Raw genomic sequence first — 18666 nt, 5'->3', positions numbered from 1 at the left:
GCTGGCCGTACTGAGCACGGGTCTCCTATCAGAATAAGAAGCGTTTAGATTAAGCTGGAGTGGCCACCTCGCACCGGAAGACGCAGTGTTGGAAGACCCCCCCTCTAGGTGGACGGGCGACATCAGATGAGCCGCTGGATTCAGGCGGCGCGCGCAAGACCGTGGCGTGTGGAAGTCCCTACAAGAGACCTATGTCCAGCAGTGGACGTCTATCAGTTGATGATGATGATGATGATGATGATGAGATTAAGTAGGTAAACCCCGCCACGCTGCCCAGTATGGATTGGCAGACTTCACACACTTTTGAGAACATTATGGAGAACTCTTAGGCATGCAAATTTCTTCACGATGTTTTCCTTCATATTTGATTGCTTATCTTACCACATAATATTTTCGATAAATTACTTTCAGTTTTAATTAATTTTGACTATAATATCGATAAATGTAAGATGATTAAATGAGAATAATGCATAATAAAACAAGCATATTATTAACCAACAGTTTAATTGATGACATCTTGAATAAGTTAAATAAATTAGTGAATGACTGAATATTAACATTTATTAATAGAAATAAATATTAAGTTATATTTATTTTTATTTTTTATTTACATAACATTGACTGAGCGTTGTTAATTTTATATATACATAAATATTATGATATAAGATACAAAACATAAATATATGAATAAATAAATATATGAGATCTATAATTATTATAGTATAATATCATAGATAAAATAATGTTACAATATATAGATATATTATATATTTGGTTAAATAATATAAACTTTTGATTATAATAAATATTGATAAACTAAATAAATGCGATATTTTATTTACAAATGCACATTAATATAAAAAATATCAATTACATAGTATACACATATTTATCATAAAATATATTAATTCACTGTTTCATGTAAATACATAATACTACTATAAATAAATACTAATAAGTATTTATATATTTATGCCCATAACGTATGTACATTTTTTAATCTAGCAACATTTTAAAGAACACTAATTAATTTTAAAGCAAATTCCAAAGACTCGCGATTTAAATAAATATTATTTACATAAATATTTACATATTATTATATGTCTACAAAAAAAGTATATATTTCTACCGAATATAATAAAAAGTATTGGAGTATTGAGGTACCTCTAAAATAGAAAAAAATCCCGTTTCCTCCATTTGCAAAATCATTGTCCGTTGCTTGCCGTGTCATACATTTTAAAACTATATTTTCATAAATATATAAATAGTATTTTCCATATAACGTCGTATTGTACTTACCATACTATGGTTTCACTTGATGTTCTTTTTTTAAATAATAATTAAACATTTGAAACATCTTATCGTACCATTTATAATCATTGATTTTTAAATGATACAATAACTAAGTTCCTCTTTACCATCGAGAATAAAACTGCCTCTCTTGCTCTCTTATCATCTATCAGTCTGTTCATTGAGTTCTTTTTATGTAACGATTGTAAAACAAGAACTTTTCACGTTGGCGGGTCTGTGTACTATAAATTACCTACATGTGTTAATAAATTAGAAATTCTAACATGTCGTTAAATTATTTATTATTTTGGTGGGTCGATTCTTCTATTGGGTGTAAGCGTTGTATGCTAGGTCGTGGGCGTCCAAGGACCTGAAAACAAAATATCATATCATTATAATCAGAAAATGGGTCTCCTCTCAGAATGAGAAGGGTTTGACGATACTCTATCACGCTGGTAAAGTGCGGATTAGCAGACAGAAGTGCGTACCCTCGATCGAACCTCGGCCCGCCATCTAGGAGGCCGACCTCTTAACCACTGGGCTATCGCTCCAATTATTTAATAAATAAAATAAATATTTAAATTAATTCACAAAATAACACAAAATATAAAATGGAAGAACTACACATAAATCAATGACTACACAATACTGCCGATTATTTTTCACAGCCGAATAATATACCTATATATCTGTGTTCTGTATAGTGCGCTACAGGTCGAGATGGTAATCAGGGTGGGGACGCCCCGCACACCCGCACAGCCCCCGTGCTATCCCGATGCGGGATAGCGCTGGTGACGTGCGGGTTAGCGAGGCGTCCCCCCGCCTCATACCCCGATTGCCATTTCGACCTGTCGCGATCTACAGATATACGTTACCTACGGCGTTGTTATCTATCAAAAATTGTATGGACACTACAATCTCTATATAATATATAAAAGGAAAAGGTGACTGACTGACTGACTGACTGACTGATCTATCAACGCACAGCTCAAACTACTGGACGGATCGGGCTGAAATTTGGCATGCAGATAGCTATTATGACGTAGGCATCCGCTAAGAAAGGATTTTTGAAAATTCAACTCCTAAGGGGGTGAAATAGGGTTTTGAAATTTTGTAGTCCACGCGGACGAAGTCGCGAGCATAAGCTAGTTGTAAAATAAAATTGTACAAGAGACCCTATGTCCAGCAGTAGACGTCTATCGGTTGATGATGATGATTGTATTTTACCTGCTCCACCCAGCACCTCCGTGTCCAGCCGAGACCACAACCTCGTGGGCTTCACCAGTTCCGTTCGAAGACAGGAGTTTCTTCAGACCGATGATACCAGCCAGGACGAGGGCCAGCTTGGACACGATGAGGGCCTTTCCTGCTAACAGAGCCAGGGCTCCGAAGGCCAGGGGGACCATCATACCCCCGATCAAAAGGGGGATAGCGAGGAGGGGGGCCAACTTCTTCCTCCTACCGCGGTCTTCCGCGAACGCGCGCTGGAGATCTGAACCGGTTGGGAAATTGACCTGGAATTGATAATAAAATATTCTTATTAATAAAAAAATATTAAGCAATCAGTAGGTACCCTCAGTACCCTTTTTATAAATGCGAAAGTGTGTTTGGTTGTTGGTTTATCCGTCAATCACGTCGCAACGGTGCAACGGATTGACATGATTTTTTGCATAACGACCTGGATAGTGACATAGGCTACTTTTAATCCCGGAAAATCAAAGAGTTCCCACGGGATTTTTAAAAACCAAATTCCATCAGCTAATTAGGGCATCAGCTAGTATAAAATATCTTCCAAACAGATACTCCAATGATACATTTCGCAAGATGAAAACTGCGTACTAAGCAGATTCTATACTAAGGTTCTCGACGTAATGGAATGACCTCACACTTGAAAGCACAAAGTTGGCAGACCACTTCATAGTATAAAATAAAGTCGCTTCCCGCTGTCTGTATGTATGAACGCGTACTTAGATCTTTTAAACCACCCAACGGATTTTAATGCGGCTTTCACTAATAGATAGAGTGATTCAAGAGGAAGGTGTATAAGTATAGTTTAATGTTGGTTTGTGTTAATTTGTTGAAATATGACGATATTTGAACAAAATGTCGGAAGAAATCAAGCTTCCGTCGAAAATAAACAAATATTACGCGCAACAAAACGAGACGGAGGCGGCGGTGGTCCCATTTATAATATTATTAGTATGGAAGTGACACTATATAAGCATGCGAAGCTGGGGCGGGTCGCTAGTTTTTTTTTATTTTTTTATTCAGATACAAGTTAGCCCTTGACTGCAATCTCACCTGGTGGTAAGTGATGATGCAGTCTAAGATGATAGCGGGCTAACCTGGAAGGGGTATGGCAGTTTTTATTAAACCCATACCCCTTTGGTTTCTACACGGCATCGTACCGGAACGCTAAATCGCTTGGCGGCACGGCTTTGCCGGTAGGGTGGTAACTAGCCACGGCCGAAGCCTCTCACCAGACCAGACCAGAAATTTAGAAATTATAAAATTCCAAACCCCTGCCAGGAATCGAACCCGGGACCTCCCACTATTAAGACCACAGCACTCACCACTGCGCCAGGGAGGTCGTCAGTACGATATAAAACGAGTCCTAGAGATCCGCTGGATTTAGGCGGCGCAAACCGAAGTATGTGGAAGTGTACCGACAAAGCAATTTAGCGATCCGGTACGAAACCAAAGAAAAATTTGCTATACCCCTTCCAGGTTAGCCAGCTTCAATCTTAGACTGCATCATCACTTACAACACCAGATGAGATTGCAGTCAAGGGCTAACATCTGAATAAAATACGTCTATCGGTTCATGACTATGACGAGGACAAATCGACAATACATTCGAAGCTTTTTCTAAAATGGCATGTCAATCAACCCGGAATTATGAATAAGAATCCATAAATCACTAATTAGCAAAAGAAAACCGCAAGAAAACTTAATAGAGTGTAACAGAAAAAAGGCAAAATGGAATTAATTGCGTGCAATTATACATGATCGTGAAAGCCGTCACGGTGCGTCGCCGTGCGGTATGTGACGTGTTAACGAGCATTTTCTATTTCTCCGTTTTCGATTAACGGAAATATGAGCCTATAACTCACCCTAATTTGCTCAAAGGAACGGCTTAGCTACGGCATTTATAACGCTACTCTAATAACTTTTGAAGTAACTATTCAAGTTAACGTAAATTATGCGTAAATTAGTCATTTTGTACGGCGTCGCGCAGCGGGGTGATTCGCTAACTCAGCGTCAAATACCGAATAATAGCCACCGAGCTCGTTACCATATCTGAGCAATATACATAAATTATTATTATGATTATGATTAAGAAGGCGGTCTTATCGCTAAATAGCGACCTCTTCCAGACAACCTTAACGCTAGGGAGAAAACAAACAAATGGACAATGGGAGGCAGTGTATATCATAAACCTAAATACTCATAGCTAAATAAACTAAACCATGTAATATAATATTAAAATATTAATACACTAATATATACAAAATAAATATAATAGACATACACAACACTACACAGATAAGAATATAAACATAAATATATTTAAATAATAAACTATGTAGTTACTAGTTGCTGATGATAGCAAAGAGATAGATCTTTGACGTCAATTTTAAATTTTAGCGAGTGAAGAGTCAAGTTACTCAAAAACAAGGAATATACTCTCTTTATCGTTTTTTTCTTAATTTATAGACTAGAGCTTGGTTGCAATGATACCTGGTGGCAAAAATATACGACCAACGCTTGGGTAATTTAGGCTTGTGCATTACAGTCACACGTGTCAGTTATAGAGATTGATTTTATTCCTTTCCTTTTAACAACGAAGTGTTAGCATTACTAATTCTATGAATGAAAAGTTGTACTAGTAAAATCCATTCCAATACTATTAATTGCTTACTAGGAGCCTCTAATTGGTTATCAAAACACGTCCGCTAAATGATTCATCGTCTAAATGACATAACATTCAATCAAAAAGCTATTACAGCTCGTAACATCTGCCATTAAATGCTGCGTGAATGCTAATCGTGGTAAGGAAGACGTACAGACGCCGTATCTGGCAATCCGCCATTAACCTTGTAATTATTATGTCAGTGTTACTAGTGCGTTGCAACCATTCATAATTCATTGCTTGATAGAATGCGACCACGAACAGTACGCGGCAGAAAATAATGTACATCGACCTTTAGAAAGTGATAGCGGTATTGTAGAGCATATTGTCTCTGTCAGTGACAGCGCTCACACCTGTGGCCCTACCGCGGTTGTTTGACAGCTACAATGTCACGATCGCAATCATCTCTGATTGGTTAATGCTCGCTCACTATTGGGCACATGATTGATGCAGGTTTTACGAAATCGGCCTACAGCAGGGCGATTGTCTAAAACCTGCATCAATCATTATTACAATCTCAGTTGTTCTGATTGGCTGAATTTGTGCTTTTCTTGATGCCACAATGCATTGTAGCCAATAGTGAGCGAGCATCAACCAATCAGAGATGATTGCGATCGTGACATTGTAGCTGTCTTTCTACGGCAATCGCGCAGCTGGCCGCGTTTAGAACCCTCGTAGCTTTAGTTTTAAGTTCGCGTACAAATTATCACCACTATATCATCTTCTTTCTGTTCCGTGATATCATCATACAAATGCAACAAACGACCATCAAAAAAAGCACAGTATGCGGCCGAAAGTAATGTACATCGACCTTTAGAAGGACATAGCAAATTTGTAGAGCACTGTCTCTGTTGTTGAGACCGACAAAACGTCATAATATAGGTATGAGTGACAAAGACAACATTCTACAAAGCCGAAATCTCATTCTAAGGGTCGATGTACATTATTTTCTGCCGCGTACTGTGAGCTTTATTGGCAAAGTTCACGACAGTCAGGGAACTTCTAACAAAACGTCGAGGCTTCGACGCCACTGGCAGGCGTCAAATGTTAGTACATTTGACGCTAGGTATAACTATTTTTCTTTGATTTCACGTCTCAAACCTGTTTTAACTGATAATAGCATTCATCTGAACAAGGTGGAAGCTGTGGCTGTGTGTGGTAGTGGTTACGACGTCCGCCTTCCAATCGGAGGTCGAGGGTTCGATCCCGGGCACGCACCTCTAACTTTTCGGAGTTATGTGCGTTTTTAAGTAATTAAAATATCACTTGCTTTAACGGTGAAGGAAAACATCGCGAGGAAACCTGCATGCCTGAGAGTTCTCCATAATGTTCTCAAAGGTGTGTGAAGTCTGCCAATCCGCACTTGGCCAGCGTGGTAGACTATGGCCAAAACCCTTCTCACTCTGAGAGAAGACTCGTGCTCTGTAGTGAGCCGGCGATGGGTTGATCATGATGAACAAGGTGGAATAGGATTACCTATGCTAGGAAAGATAAGTGATAGTAACTTTAAGGCTAAAAGGCTTTTGAAAAACTAATCTCGAAATTTTGAAAAGCTAAAAGAGGTCTAGACATGATTTTAGAGTACAAGAGGAGTGATATTTTCTAGAATAAAACTTTTGACGAACTCCTTGGAGCAGTGGTGAGCGCTGTGGACTTATAAGTGGGAGGTCCCGGGTTCGATTCAATGCAGGGGCAATTTGGGAATACATTATTTGAAAATTGTCTCTGGTCTGGTCTGGTGGAAGGCTCCTGCCGTGGTCAGTTACCACCTTACCGGCAAAGCCGTGCCGCCAAGCGATAAGGGGTGTGGACTTAGCATAAAAAAATTCTAGGGGTAGGTATCGAGGTTAGCCCGCTACTATCTTAGACTGCATCTTACTTACCATCAGGTGAGATCACAATCAAGGGCTAACTTGTGTCGTACTAATATTATAAATGTGAAAGATGTGGATGTTTGGATGTTTGTTACTCAATCACGCAAAAACTACAGACAGATTTAGCTGAAATTCGGAATGGAGATAGATTATACTTTGGATTAACACATAGGCTACTTTTTATCCCGGAAAATCAAAGAGTTCCCGCGGGATTTTGAAAAACGTAAATCCACGCGGACGAAAGCGCGGACATCAGCTAGTAATGGAATAAAAAAATGTTTAGGAAAGCTCTGCGAATTTGAAATTACGGACCTCCGTCCCCATGTTTGGTGTGAACTTGTCGATCTCGGTTTCTCTACTGGTTTAATTACTAATTCCATCTATATCTGGCATGACAACTCATGACAAGTTTTCTAAAACACACGTTTTCATATCAGTGTATAGTACGCGACAGGTCGAGATAGCAACCGGGGTATAAGGCGGGGAGATGCCCCGTACACCCGCACGTCACCCGCGCTATCCCGCACCGAGTTAGTGCGGGGGCTGTGCGGGTGTGCGGGGAATCCCCACCCCGATTGCCATCTCGACCTGTTGCGTACTATACCTAAAATACAAAGATAGCCTAAAGTTTAATTTATTCCAGAGCAGGTAAGGGAAAGAGATTAGACAATCAGTACCCTTATTACAAATACGAAAGTGTGTTTGTTTGTTAATTTGTTGGTTTGTTGATTTGTTGGTTTGTTGGTTTGTCTTTCAATCACGTTGCAACGGTGCAACGGATTGACGTGATTTTTTGCATGGGTATAGATAAAGACCTGGAGAGTGACATAGGCTACTTTTTATCCCAGAAAATCAGAGTTCCCTCGGGATTTTTATAAAACCTAATCCCACGCGGACAAAGTCGCGGGCCTCAGCTAGTAATAAACATAGATGAAAAAGTATGCAGTAAAAGTTCAGGTCAAAGGTCAAAGGTGAAAGGTCATGATGTGATAATCTATTTATATAAAATATTCTTATTAAATAAATATTCTTGCCTCCTTGAAATTCCCAGCCTTTTTCATTCAGACAAGCCAACATACATTTCTCAGAAAAACCACTAAAATTGTGTCTCTTCTAACTTCTATTCCGTAACCTACTACTCCCTAACCTACTTCTCATTTTTATACTATGTATAGTTTGTCTAGTGTAGTCTGTTCCTGACGGTGAAGGAAATATCGTGAGGAAACTGGCATGTCTGAGAATTCTCCATAATGTTCTCAAAGGTTAAGTCGCCGATCCGCAAATATCTAATCCATATCCAATCCTAGTTCCACCAAGTTCAGATGAATGCTATTATGAGTTAAAAGTTAAAAAAACTTTTAAAGTAAAAGCTTACCCAATGTGCTAAAACAGAATCAAACTTACTCGTGAAAACAAACTATAAGTTAAAAGACGACTAATCATACATTAGGGAGTTCTAGTGCCCACCTTCTATTTCCATATTTTAGGCTCTTGTCACTGTCTTTTTGTAAAGTATTCAAAACTCAAAGCAAATGAGTCCAAATTCGACTTTCCTACCATATCCCAACACAGAGTTCTAATGTTCTAATCTCCCACCTCCAATATCAGAAATGCTCAGTGGTAACTTAGTACTAACAAAGTTTATCAGTAGATCCTTGGTTATACTATCATATCAGTACCTCAGTACCCTTATTATAAATGCGAAAGTGTGTTTGTTTGTTGGTTTATTGGATTGTTGGTTTGTCCTTCAATCACGTCGCAACAGTGCATCGGATTGACATTGATTTTTGTAAGGGTATAGATAAAGACCTGGAGAGTGACATAGGCTACTTTTTATCTCGGAAAATAAAGAAGTTCCCACGGGATTTTTAAAAACCTAATTCTAAGCGATTGAAGTCGCGGGCATCAGCTAGTATTTTATAATACTAACAGATAGTGATAATGATCCAGCCTGATTTACTGATTGCAGTACTATAAACTTAAGAAAAGTTAATTATGTTTTTCCAAATATTATTGACCATTGATCAAATTTAATCTAAAGCTTAATTAAAATAAAGTCATCATCAATTACCTGGATGGTATGAGATTGCATGAATCCAACGATTTTGTCCAAGATAAGGTTGTCCAATGAGCTCTCGTCAAGACCTCTCGGAATCGCTTCTTCAACCTCCACATTCGGGACTGCATCCTTGTTCTTGGTTATCGTCACACCGCTCAGGATTGAGATTTCGTCGCTCTTCGATATCCTGTTCAACGCTTTGGCTAATTTGAATTTCAGACAGTTGGCGATGTCATTGCCGCTGCAGTCCCTGTATGTTTCGTACGCGATTTTAAGATCTCCTACGACGGTGTCCTCTGAACTCCTCGCCTCCAGTTTGTTCTGGTTTGTGGACGCAGTTCGGGCGCTCACGGCCACTGCCAAGGTCAGCACGAGGAGGTAATGTGGCACCATTTTGTCGTCGTTCGCACGTTCGTGGTGGATTGGGCACAGTGCTCTAAACTGGAACAGAGTTAGCGTTTATATGCGTTTAGTTTCACGGTACACTGGGTGCAGCTAAGAGGGATGCATCGATGCATTTATATGCAGTTTGTTGGGCATCAAAGAAAATAATATTGACACATTATTGAGTGTTGTACAGTTATAATCAAGTATTACCAATGTCTTTACTCTTTAGACATAAGACCTTACCTACCTTATAAGACCTGCCGACCTTAAATGGTTCTACAGGGAAGTAAATAGATAAGGAAGGCAGAAGATTGTGTGTGGTGGCGCGCTTCCAAAATACATTTTATTGGTCCAGCAGTGTACGCATTCAGGCTAATGGATGGATGGATGTCGTAAGGTCCAGGTCCAGGCAATTCTCTTATTCTGGCCCACTTGTCCCATTGTCCTTTATTGTTCCACAAATAATAAGTATTGGTATTAAGGCATAGAAATACATGCTCTGTCTACGTTTTACAGATACCACATGGCCAGCGTGGTAGACTATGGCCATAGCCTTTCTCACTGATGATGATGATGAGTGATGGTAGCCTAATGGTTAAAAAGATTGTCATCTATTCGGGGTTTTGAACCTCTGACTTTTAGGAGAATTATGTGCGTTTTTTAAGCTAGGGTAAATATGATGTTTGTTATTTAGAACTGTCTTAACCTTCCATCTTAGACTGCATCATCACTTACAGCCAAGTGAGGTCACAGTAGGTATTAAAATTGGATTTTTTTTTGTCGTTTATGGATGCTGACGTCATTGATCACCTTCCGTACAGCGTGACGTTCGTGTTAAAAATAAATAAAAATCGTGATTCAAATAATTCTCTTTACTAATGAATTCTATAGCCCCATAAGCTACCGCTATACAAAACATCAAATCATTTTATTACTACAGTCCAAGCACACGAGTAGATATATAGATCAGAGGGGAAGCTTCATACTAGCGGCTGACTGTAGATTCACTCACTCTAGCGCAGCTCACGCACACCACGACGTGTCACGGACGCTCCGTTTGCCGCCAAACTGGGCGCACGGAGCGTCCGTGGCACGTCGTGGTGTGCGTGAGCTAGTGTGAAGCTTCCCCTCTGGTCTATAATATCTACTCGTGTGGTCCAAGTCCCTATTCAAGCTACGGTTTACACAGTAGTGGGTAGAGGTGAGAGTGGAAATGTGGCACTGATAGAGATATTATGTCCGTACCACATTTTATTGCATGATAGGCCTGCTCTCGACGAAAGTCGTGCTTTGAAGAAAGCAGTGATGAGGTCTAAGGGTAAGCTCTATAAAGTGCACTTTGACTTTGCTCAGACTTAAGTTTGAGTTAAAACGAGACTGATTTATATGAGAGACATACATCTGTTGATCTATCTCGTTTTAACTCTGTCTTATGTCTAAGAAAAGTCAGAGTGCTCTCTAAAAGATGCCTATTCACTCTTGCCTTGATATACTTAATATCCATAATAATCTGTGTACAAGAAAGCTCTCTTTAACTAAGTCGAAGACGTGACAAGCATGTGACCAATGCGAATTACTTTCTGGTCTATAGATGCGAACAATTTTCACTTACCAACGTTGTATCGTAGAAATTGATTAAATATTTATTCATAGTCGGAGTATGATTTTCAGATTGCATGATCTGTGAGATTTGATTGATCTATAATAATGTAAAGGTGCTAATTTTAGAAAATGAGTAATATAGTATTTTAATTTTAGTTTTTTAAGGTAACTCGACTAATACAATTTAGAAATTTCATGTTTTCACTAGCAGTTGCCTGCGACTTCGTCCGCGTAAAATTTCCCGCTGCTTTTAAAAGGCCTTACTCTACTTACTGTACTTACCTACTCTTATCTCTTACTTCAAAAACATAGGTCTTTCATATAACCTTCCAACCCCCATTTCACCGCTTTTAGGGGGGATTTTCGTTAGATCCTTTCTTATGTTGTCACTAAGACCCTAGAAACTAGAAACTATAAACAATAAATTAGAAACTATAATCTAGAAACTAGCTTTGAGCTATGAGCTATGAGCAATGAGCTATAAGCTGGGAGTTATAAGCTATAAGCGAGAAGCTAGAAACGAGAAGCGAGAAACGAGAAGCTAGAAGCTAAAAAACTACTAGAAACTAGGAACTATGAACAAAATATTTTTTGTACATAAACAATTGTCATTTTTAACCGACTTCTCATATTAAATATTTTAGCGTAGGTATTTCATCTGAGAAACATTTCAGCACTCGTATATTTGAAGAAGTTTTTTTAGTCCTTGCAAATTTACCTATAATTCATTATTTCAAAATAATATGAGTTTCCAAACAAAATATTAAGAAAATGCATGCCTATTGCCTATCACATTTTTTTACGCTCAAACGATTCCTCGCCTATGAATACAACACAATTAGCATCACTCAATGATTCTGTATCATGCGGTAATGCAGTTTTGTTTTCACTCGTAAGAAAATTAACAGTTGAAAAAATTGCCGCGTCTTTATCTCGATTTCACCTTCATTTTCATAATTGATGTAGTCAAGCTACAAATCATCACGACTCTTCAATCTTCATATTTTCTGCTTTGTCATTTTATTTTGAGCTCGAGTATTTATTAGTTGACTAACCTCACAACCATCGATATAAATGACAAGATCTGCCCAAGCGAACAAAATTTTTCACGGTTTTGGAACCAAATAAATCAGCGCCACCTCTTAGATACTAATGGTAATGAACGACCCGTTTGAAATCCAGACGTCACTGAGGTTGCATTGGTGCTAAATAAAGATTATATGCTCGCGACTTCGTCCGCGTGGAATACACAAATTTCAAACCCCTATTTCACGCCCTTAGGGGTTGAATTTTAAAAAATCCTTTCTTAGCGGATGCCTACGTCATAATAGCTATCTGCATGCCAAATTTCAGCCCGATCCATCCAGTACTTTGAGCTGTGCGTTGATAGATCAGTCAGTCAGTCAGTCACCTTTTCCTTTTATATATTTAGATAAATAAACAGCGAATAGCATACTATTACCAGTCCACTAGCATAACGAGATAATTCATACCTTAGCCTAACAACCGTAAGAGCTGAGTAAATGACTGGACCGCTAAGTCGAGATCCGTTCTACCATATAGTGACCTACTAATATTAATGGAGATATACTGTACCTAATAGATTAAATTAATCGTCCGTAGGAAATAGAGCTTTTTATAATTTAACTAGCTTATGCTCGCGACTTCGTCCGCGTGGACTAATTTCAAAACCCTATTTCACCCCCTTAGGAGTTGAATTTTCAAAAATCCTTTTTTAGCGGATGCCTACGTCATAATAGCTATCTGCATGCCAAATTTCAGCCCGATCCGTCCAGTAGTTTGAGCTGTGCGTTGATAGATCAGTCAGTCAGTCAGTCAGTCATTCATTCAGTCAGTCAGATATAGATAACTTTTCTATATCAGATTGATTAATTTTTCCTTGCAGCTATTCCACAATCTACTTTCTCGGTCTACTTTTTAGCGTTTTGTAACTCTAAAGGAAAAACGGATCCCTTTCTACAAAGGGATCCGGACACGACAAACAGATAGACGAAGTGATCCTATGATCGCTTCGTTGTCTATCTGTTTGCCGTGTCTGTCAACCTATAGGGTACCCATATATCGGAGACAAACACAATAATAAGTCGCAGGTCGATTCAAGAACCTGCATAGCAGCTCAAATATAAGAAGAAGATGGGTATTACCCATTGACCTAGAATCACGAAATTTGGCACTTAGGTAGGTCTTACAGCACACGTAAAAGAAAAATCTGAAAACCGTGAAATTGTGGTTACATCACAAAAAAAAAATGTGTTCATGAACAATAAATTAATATTTTTCAACTTTCAAAGTAAGATTACTATACATACGAAGTGGGGTATCATAATGAAAGGGTTTTAGCTGTACAATCTAAATATAAAACAGATTTTTATTTATTTTTATGCATATCTAATAGTTTTTGATTTATCGTACAAAATGTCGAAAAATACGACTGTAGTACGGAACCCTCGGTGCGCGAATCTGACTTGCACTTGGCCGGTTTTATTTTTGATTCAGAGTTATTTACCATTATTGTTATGAGTGAGTTTGAAAATAGCAACAAATATTTAAAATAGCAGATAGTTACCATTTCTATTAGCAAAATAATTAGAATTCTGTGATTATGTTTTAATCAAATTAAAATGTTACTTTATGTGACAAATTAGTTAAATAATGCGAAACTAGACATATTCGTAAAAAAGCTTATGATTAATATTATTAATTAATTAATAATTCATACTACCTAATAATTAATCAGTATAATCGTTCACGATCTGACTGTTTAGCATTTACAAGACAATCGCAAGTTAAACACGATGAGTAAGCACGTAAATAACGTGTAACTTAGTAATTAATAATTGTATGTAATGTAGTGTACTTCTGACGTTTTGTGTAAATCAATATTACGGCACTATCCAAATAACTTTCTCATTTTATTTCGCAGAAAAACGAAAACATCATAGAACTAGTTGCCCCGGCAAACTTCGTACCGCCTAACAGTCAGTAGCGTGCAGGTCATAGAGGCATAAATGCACTGCTTACCCCAGTTGTAATAGCTCAATGCAAATTTTACATTATGACCTGCCAGTAAACAGGTTCCTACCTAACTAATGCCTACCCTGGCTTCAAACCCTGTGCACGCCACTGCTAACTATTCTTTTCTAGGGATTTTTTTTAATTTTTTCTCTCCGTAAGACCCATCCTCGTACTTCAAGGAATTTTATGAAAAAAGAATTAGCGAAATCGGTTCAGCGGTCCTCGAGATTTCCGATGAGCAACACATTCAGCGATTCATTTTTATATTATAAGAATTGAGAACTCTCAGGTATGTGATGTTTCACGATATTTTCCTGTTAAAACAACAAGTGATATTTAATTGCTTTCGGACCCCTGGCCCAACGAATATAAGGCCCATGCCTACTTTACAAAAACCATTAGTGAATTTACTATAGAAATCGATAATTTCATAAATCCGCACCGCACCTCACTGCACCGCTCCACACCACAGCGCACTCTTAGCGCACCGCATTGCAGCGCACCGCACCCCAGCGCACTGCATCGCACCGCACTGCGCACCGCAGCGTACCATAGCGTTACCGTGCTATTGTTCTATTGAAAAATAACACTTTTTGATTTTCATGGCAGCCTTTAAAAAAATATTGTTTGTTGTTACAGCGTAGCGGAAATAGAAATACACAATTCTACCTATTACGATTCACGAGATCCAGCCCGCTGACAGACAGACGGTCGGACAGACATTTCCATACAATTTTGGCCGATTTATGCAAAGTTACTTTTGAATAGATACCTACACTAGGGCTATTCAAGGGGCGAATTATCAAATTCCTAAAGGGCCGGTAACGCATTGGTGGTTCCTCTTATGCTCATATTCATGGGCAGCGGTAATTACTTAACATCAGGAGACCCACCTACTCTTTTGCTCGCTATTTTTATTAAAAAAACCGGCCAAGTGCAACGAGGGTTCCGTACTAGAGTCGTATTTTTTTGATCTTTTACACGATAATTAAAAAACTATGATGCATAAAAATAAATAAAAATCTGTTTTAGAATGCACAGGTAAAGCCCTTTCATATTATGATACCCCACTTGATATAGTTATCTTATTTCGAACATTGAAAATACTAATTTTTAGTCAATGACCACAATTTAATTTTTTTTGTGTGATGTAATCACAAATTCACGGTTTTCAGATTTTTCCCCTAATGTCAAACCTACCTACCTGCCAAATTTCATGATTCTAGGTCAACGGGAAGTAGGTTTAGGTTTCTTGACAGACCGACAGACAGGCAACAAAGTGATCCTGTACGGGTTCCGTTTTTCCTTTTGAGGTACGGAACCCTAAAAAACCGCGACCGGTTATTACGACACGGAGGCACCAGTGCAAACCAATTCTTAAATGCAAAGTAGGTACATTGCGTTGGTTCATTCAAAATTATGAATGAATGACGCGTTACCTACATATTTACAAGCCGCGAGTTTCTATACGGATGTGTATATAACATACTACATAGTTGCGTAATTAATATGAAAGTGCCATAAGAATCTCTTGCAGTGGATGTGGAACCTGTTCTAGTAAGTATAGTCCGCGACAGGTCGAGATGGCAATCGGGGTTTGTGGCGGTGGGACGCCCCACTCACCCGCACGTCACCCGCGCTCACCCGCACCGGTTTAGCGCGGGGGCTGTGCGGGTGTGTAGGGCGATCCCTCCCCGATTGCTATCTCGACCTGTCGCGGTATAATTATACCTATGTGATTTTTATGACAATTATGAACATTCTACCCGCCGAGCTTTTTCCTTGGGAGAGCATGAAACTACGATCCATTTGTAGGGTTCCGTACCCTAAGGACGCCAATGGGGCCCTATCACTAAGCCTCTGCTGTCACTCCTTTTGTCTGTCCATCTATCCGTCAGCAAGCTGTTGTTCAGTGTGATGATCATGACTATGTTCATTGAAGAAATATGCCAGCGAAGTTGTTCAATATCGGCGCTGTTTTTATTTCCGTTTTGATTAATAAATATCTTCTTTCTCGACTTTTGAGTTGCACATTTTGTATTATTATATATATTTTGTTTGAGGCCTTATCCGGTTATATTTTACATGGCAATAATTATTTTGAGTCCTTGAGTCCGCGTGGCAGGATCGCCATATATGGTTGGGACAAGGTGTCGGAAATGAGCGTACGACCCGAGCGTTGGTTTTGGACTGATTTATTAAAGGAATGCATTGAGATACAATATGTATGTCTACTTATGGGCTATTACATAGATATTACTTATATGGTTAGGTCACACTGTACACTGTATCTCATGATCCGTTATACGTCTTAGATGAATGATTACCTGGATGGATACTAAGCTCCAAATGCGTGTCAATTCATTTATGTGTGCGTGCGTCATCTTGTCACTGTGTGCACCCATATACGGTTGGGACGACGAATTTTTTAAGGATATCGATATTACAGCTAAATTAATTCTCTATGTTCAGATGACGGAACACTTTCATTAAAAAACAGTAAATCTCTTCGAATATTTTTTTATTTATAAATGCGAAAGTGTGTTTGTCCTTCCTTCACGCCCTAACTAAACAACCAATCGAATTGATTTTTGGATATATTTGAAAGGACGGAGAAGTAACAAAGGAAAGGTACTAATCCTCGCGGACGAAGTCGCGGGCATCAGCTAATACTTAGTATAAAAGGAAACACATTTTAATTAATTCAAATCAATTTATTGAGTAAAAAGAAGATAGGCAAACAGTTTGTTGGTTCTACTTCCCACCGCTTCAAATGTAGGTAGATAAGAAATGTGACTTGTTTTAGGATCGTCTTTATACGTGAAACAAATCAGATCTAAGTTGAGATCAGCTGGCATATTATAGCTGCTCGATACTCTCTAGGATAGGATTTCCACACGCCACGGTCTTGCGCCACCACCATCCGACTCCCTGCGACTCTCTTTACAATCTGTTAAAAAAACAAGTAATAAAATTAAAAAGCTATAAGACTCACGATGAACTACAGTGGCCCCGGTAAGTTCTATTTTCCTTATTACTGACCAAAAATAGATGCATTTGACGATTCAAAAGTAAGAACTTCTAAAAGTTTATAATTGAATAAAAAATTATCCTCAATAACAGTCTTTACCTAACTACTTACCTACTCCTGCAACATGACATTGAGGAGTTGGATTAGTGATTAGTTGTTACAAAGTTTATACCTACCTGGCAGCCAGCCTGGGTAGCCTAGTATCTATTCACAATCAGCAGACCCAAGGCTTCTAAGGTAGATAAAGTTCGACTCGTTTTGGTTTCACTATTAGCCAGCTCTTGACGTGGTTTTAGTTTCTTTATAACCTGAAATAAAATTTTATTTGTCATGCTTTTAAACATGCAAAAATCCTTATGATCGTCATAGGGATTTTTGCATTTTTAACAAAAATTAAAAAAAAACTAAAACATAAGAAATAATTTACTTCCTCAAAACTGCAAATTAATAGTTGGTCTCTTTTTGTTTAACTATGGTCAAGGACATTTTGGAAATCTACAAAAGTATGCAAATATTATTAAAACGATAAATTTTATTTTATCGATAAAGTATGTACACACATCACTACAAATGAGGCCTAAAATAATGCATTAAATAAATATTAAATTACGCTATGAAACGTGATTTTGTTACTTTGTCACGAGATGATTACACTTATAATATGCAAATCTTTAATTTTCAGCAATTTTCGGAGTAAAAATCGCGGTTGGAAGCAATGAAATAATTATTAAACACTTACCCATGAAAATACAATTCTGGAGCTTTTACGCCCCCTTCCGTAGATCTGGAGGTAAAAAACACACCGTCACACATTTTGTTTTCGCTTTTAAGCTTACTTTTGAGCCAGACTTATGTGCTTTTTAAATATTTTTAATAAATATTGCATCAAACCCCAATGTTTTGTCTGCTTAAGGGGGCATCTGTCAACTATACTGGTCACTATTTTCACCGATGGAGCGACGTTGCCAGACTTTTATGAGCTATCGCTTTTACACGAATGGAGGTTCCCTGAAAAAGACCGAGATAACAATACCTCTTTGACACATAGATGTACAAGAGCGGCAACACGTTATGGTTACCTCTATGTATACTATCTCTATGTTATACGTAGACAGTTGCAATTTACACAGAGTGTGTGTCTATTGCCGCTATAACAACAATAATAATGAAAACCAAGATGGCGAATTTCAAAATGGCCGCAATGAAAATTTTAAGAAAATTAAAAAGTTTTATTCTAGTGTGGATAGACGGACACACCATTAGGTACACAGGTAAACCAATGTATTAATTGGAACTACCAATACTTTATACATGAAAATTGTTAGAAAATATGAAAATATTCCTTATGCGACTATATTCGAGCAAATAAAAATATCTATCTTTTAAACCTTATCTTTTCACAATCAGGGCAGATTCTTTATTTCTAATTAATTCTCGTTCAAAGTCAAATAATTGATTGATCATAATATTATAT

General features: G+C 38.1%; 1 protein-coding gene and 1 long non-coding RNA gene across 2 annotated transcripts; both read right to left on the bottom strand.

The window, feature by feature from the left end:
* Positions 1 to 988: 988 nt before the first annotated feature.
* Positions 989 to 10561, bottom strand: Osi8 (Osiris 8). The gene is made up of 4 exons (XM_034981402.2): positions 10536 to 10561; positions 9149 to 9577; positions 2518 to 2804; positions 989 to 1660 (listed from the first exon to the last, which is right to left on the bottom strand). Exons 2-4 carry the CDS (start codon positions 9527 to 9529, stop codon positions 1615 to 1617), a joined length of 714 nt encoding a protein of 237 aa, XP_034837293.1. The 5' UTR covers positions 9530 to 9577; positions 10536 to 10561; the 3' UTR covers positions 989 to 1614.
* A 6303-nt stretch (positions 10562 to 16864) lies between these two features.
* LOC138404042 (uncharacterized) lies at positions 16865 to 18129 on the bottom strand. Its single transcript, XR_011238139.1, has 3 exons — positions 17932 to 18129; positions 17369 to 17500; positions 16865 to 17111 (listed from the first exon to the last, which is right to left on the bottom strand). It is a non-coding gene; the product is annotated as an uncharacterized lncRNA (long non-coding RNA).
* Positions 18130 to 18666: the final 537 nt, after the last annotated feature.

Source organism: Maniola hyperantus, chromosome 24, assembly GCF_902806685.2.
Source record: "Maniola hyperantus chromosome 24, iAphHyp1.2, whole genome shotgun sequence".
NCBI classification, from domain to species: domain Eukaryota; kingdom Metazoa; phylum Arthropoda; class Insecta; order Lepidoptera; family Nymphalidae; genus Maniola; species Maniola hyperantus.
This window is presented reverse-complemented; position numbering and strand designations above follow the sequence as displayed.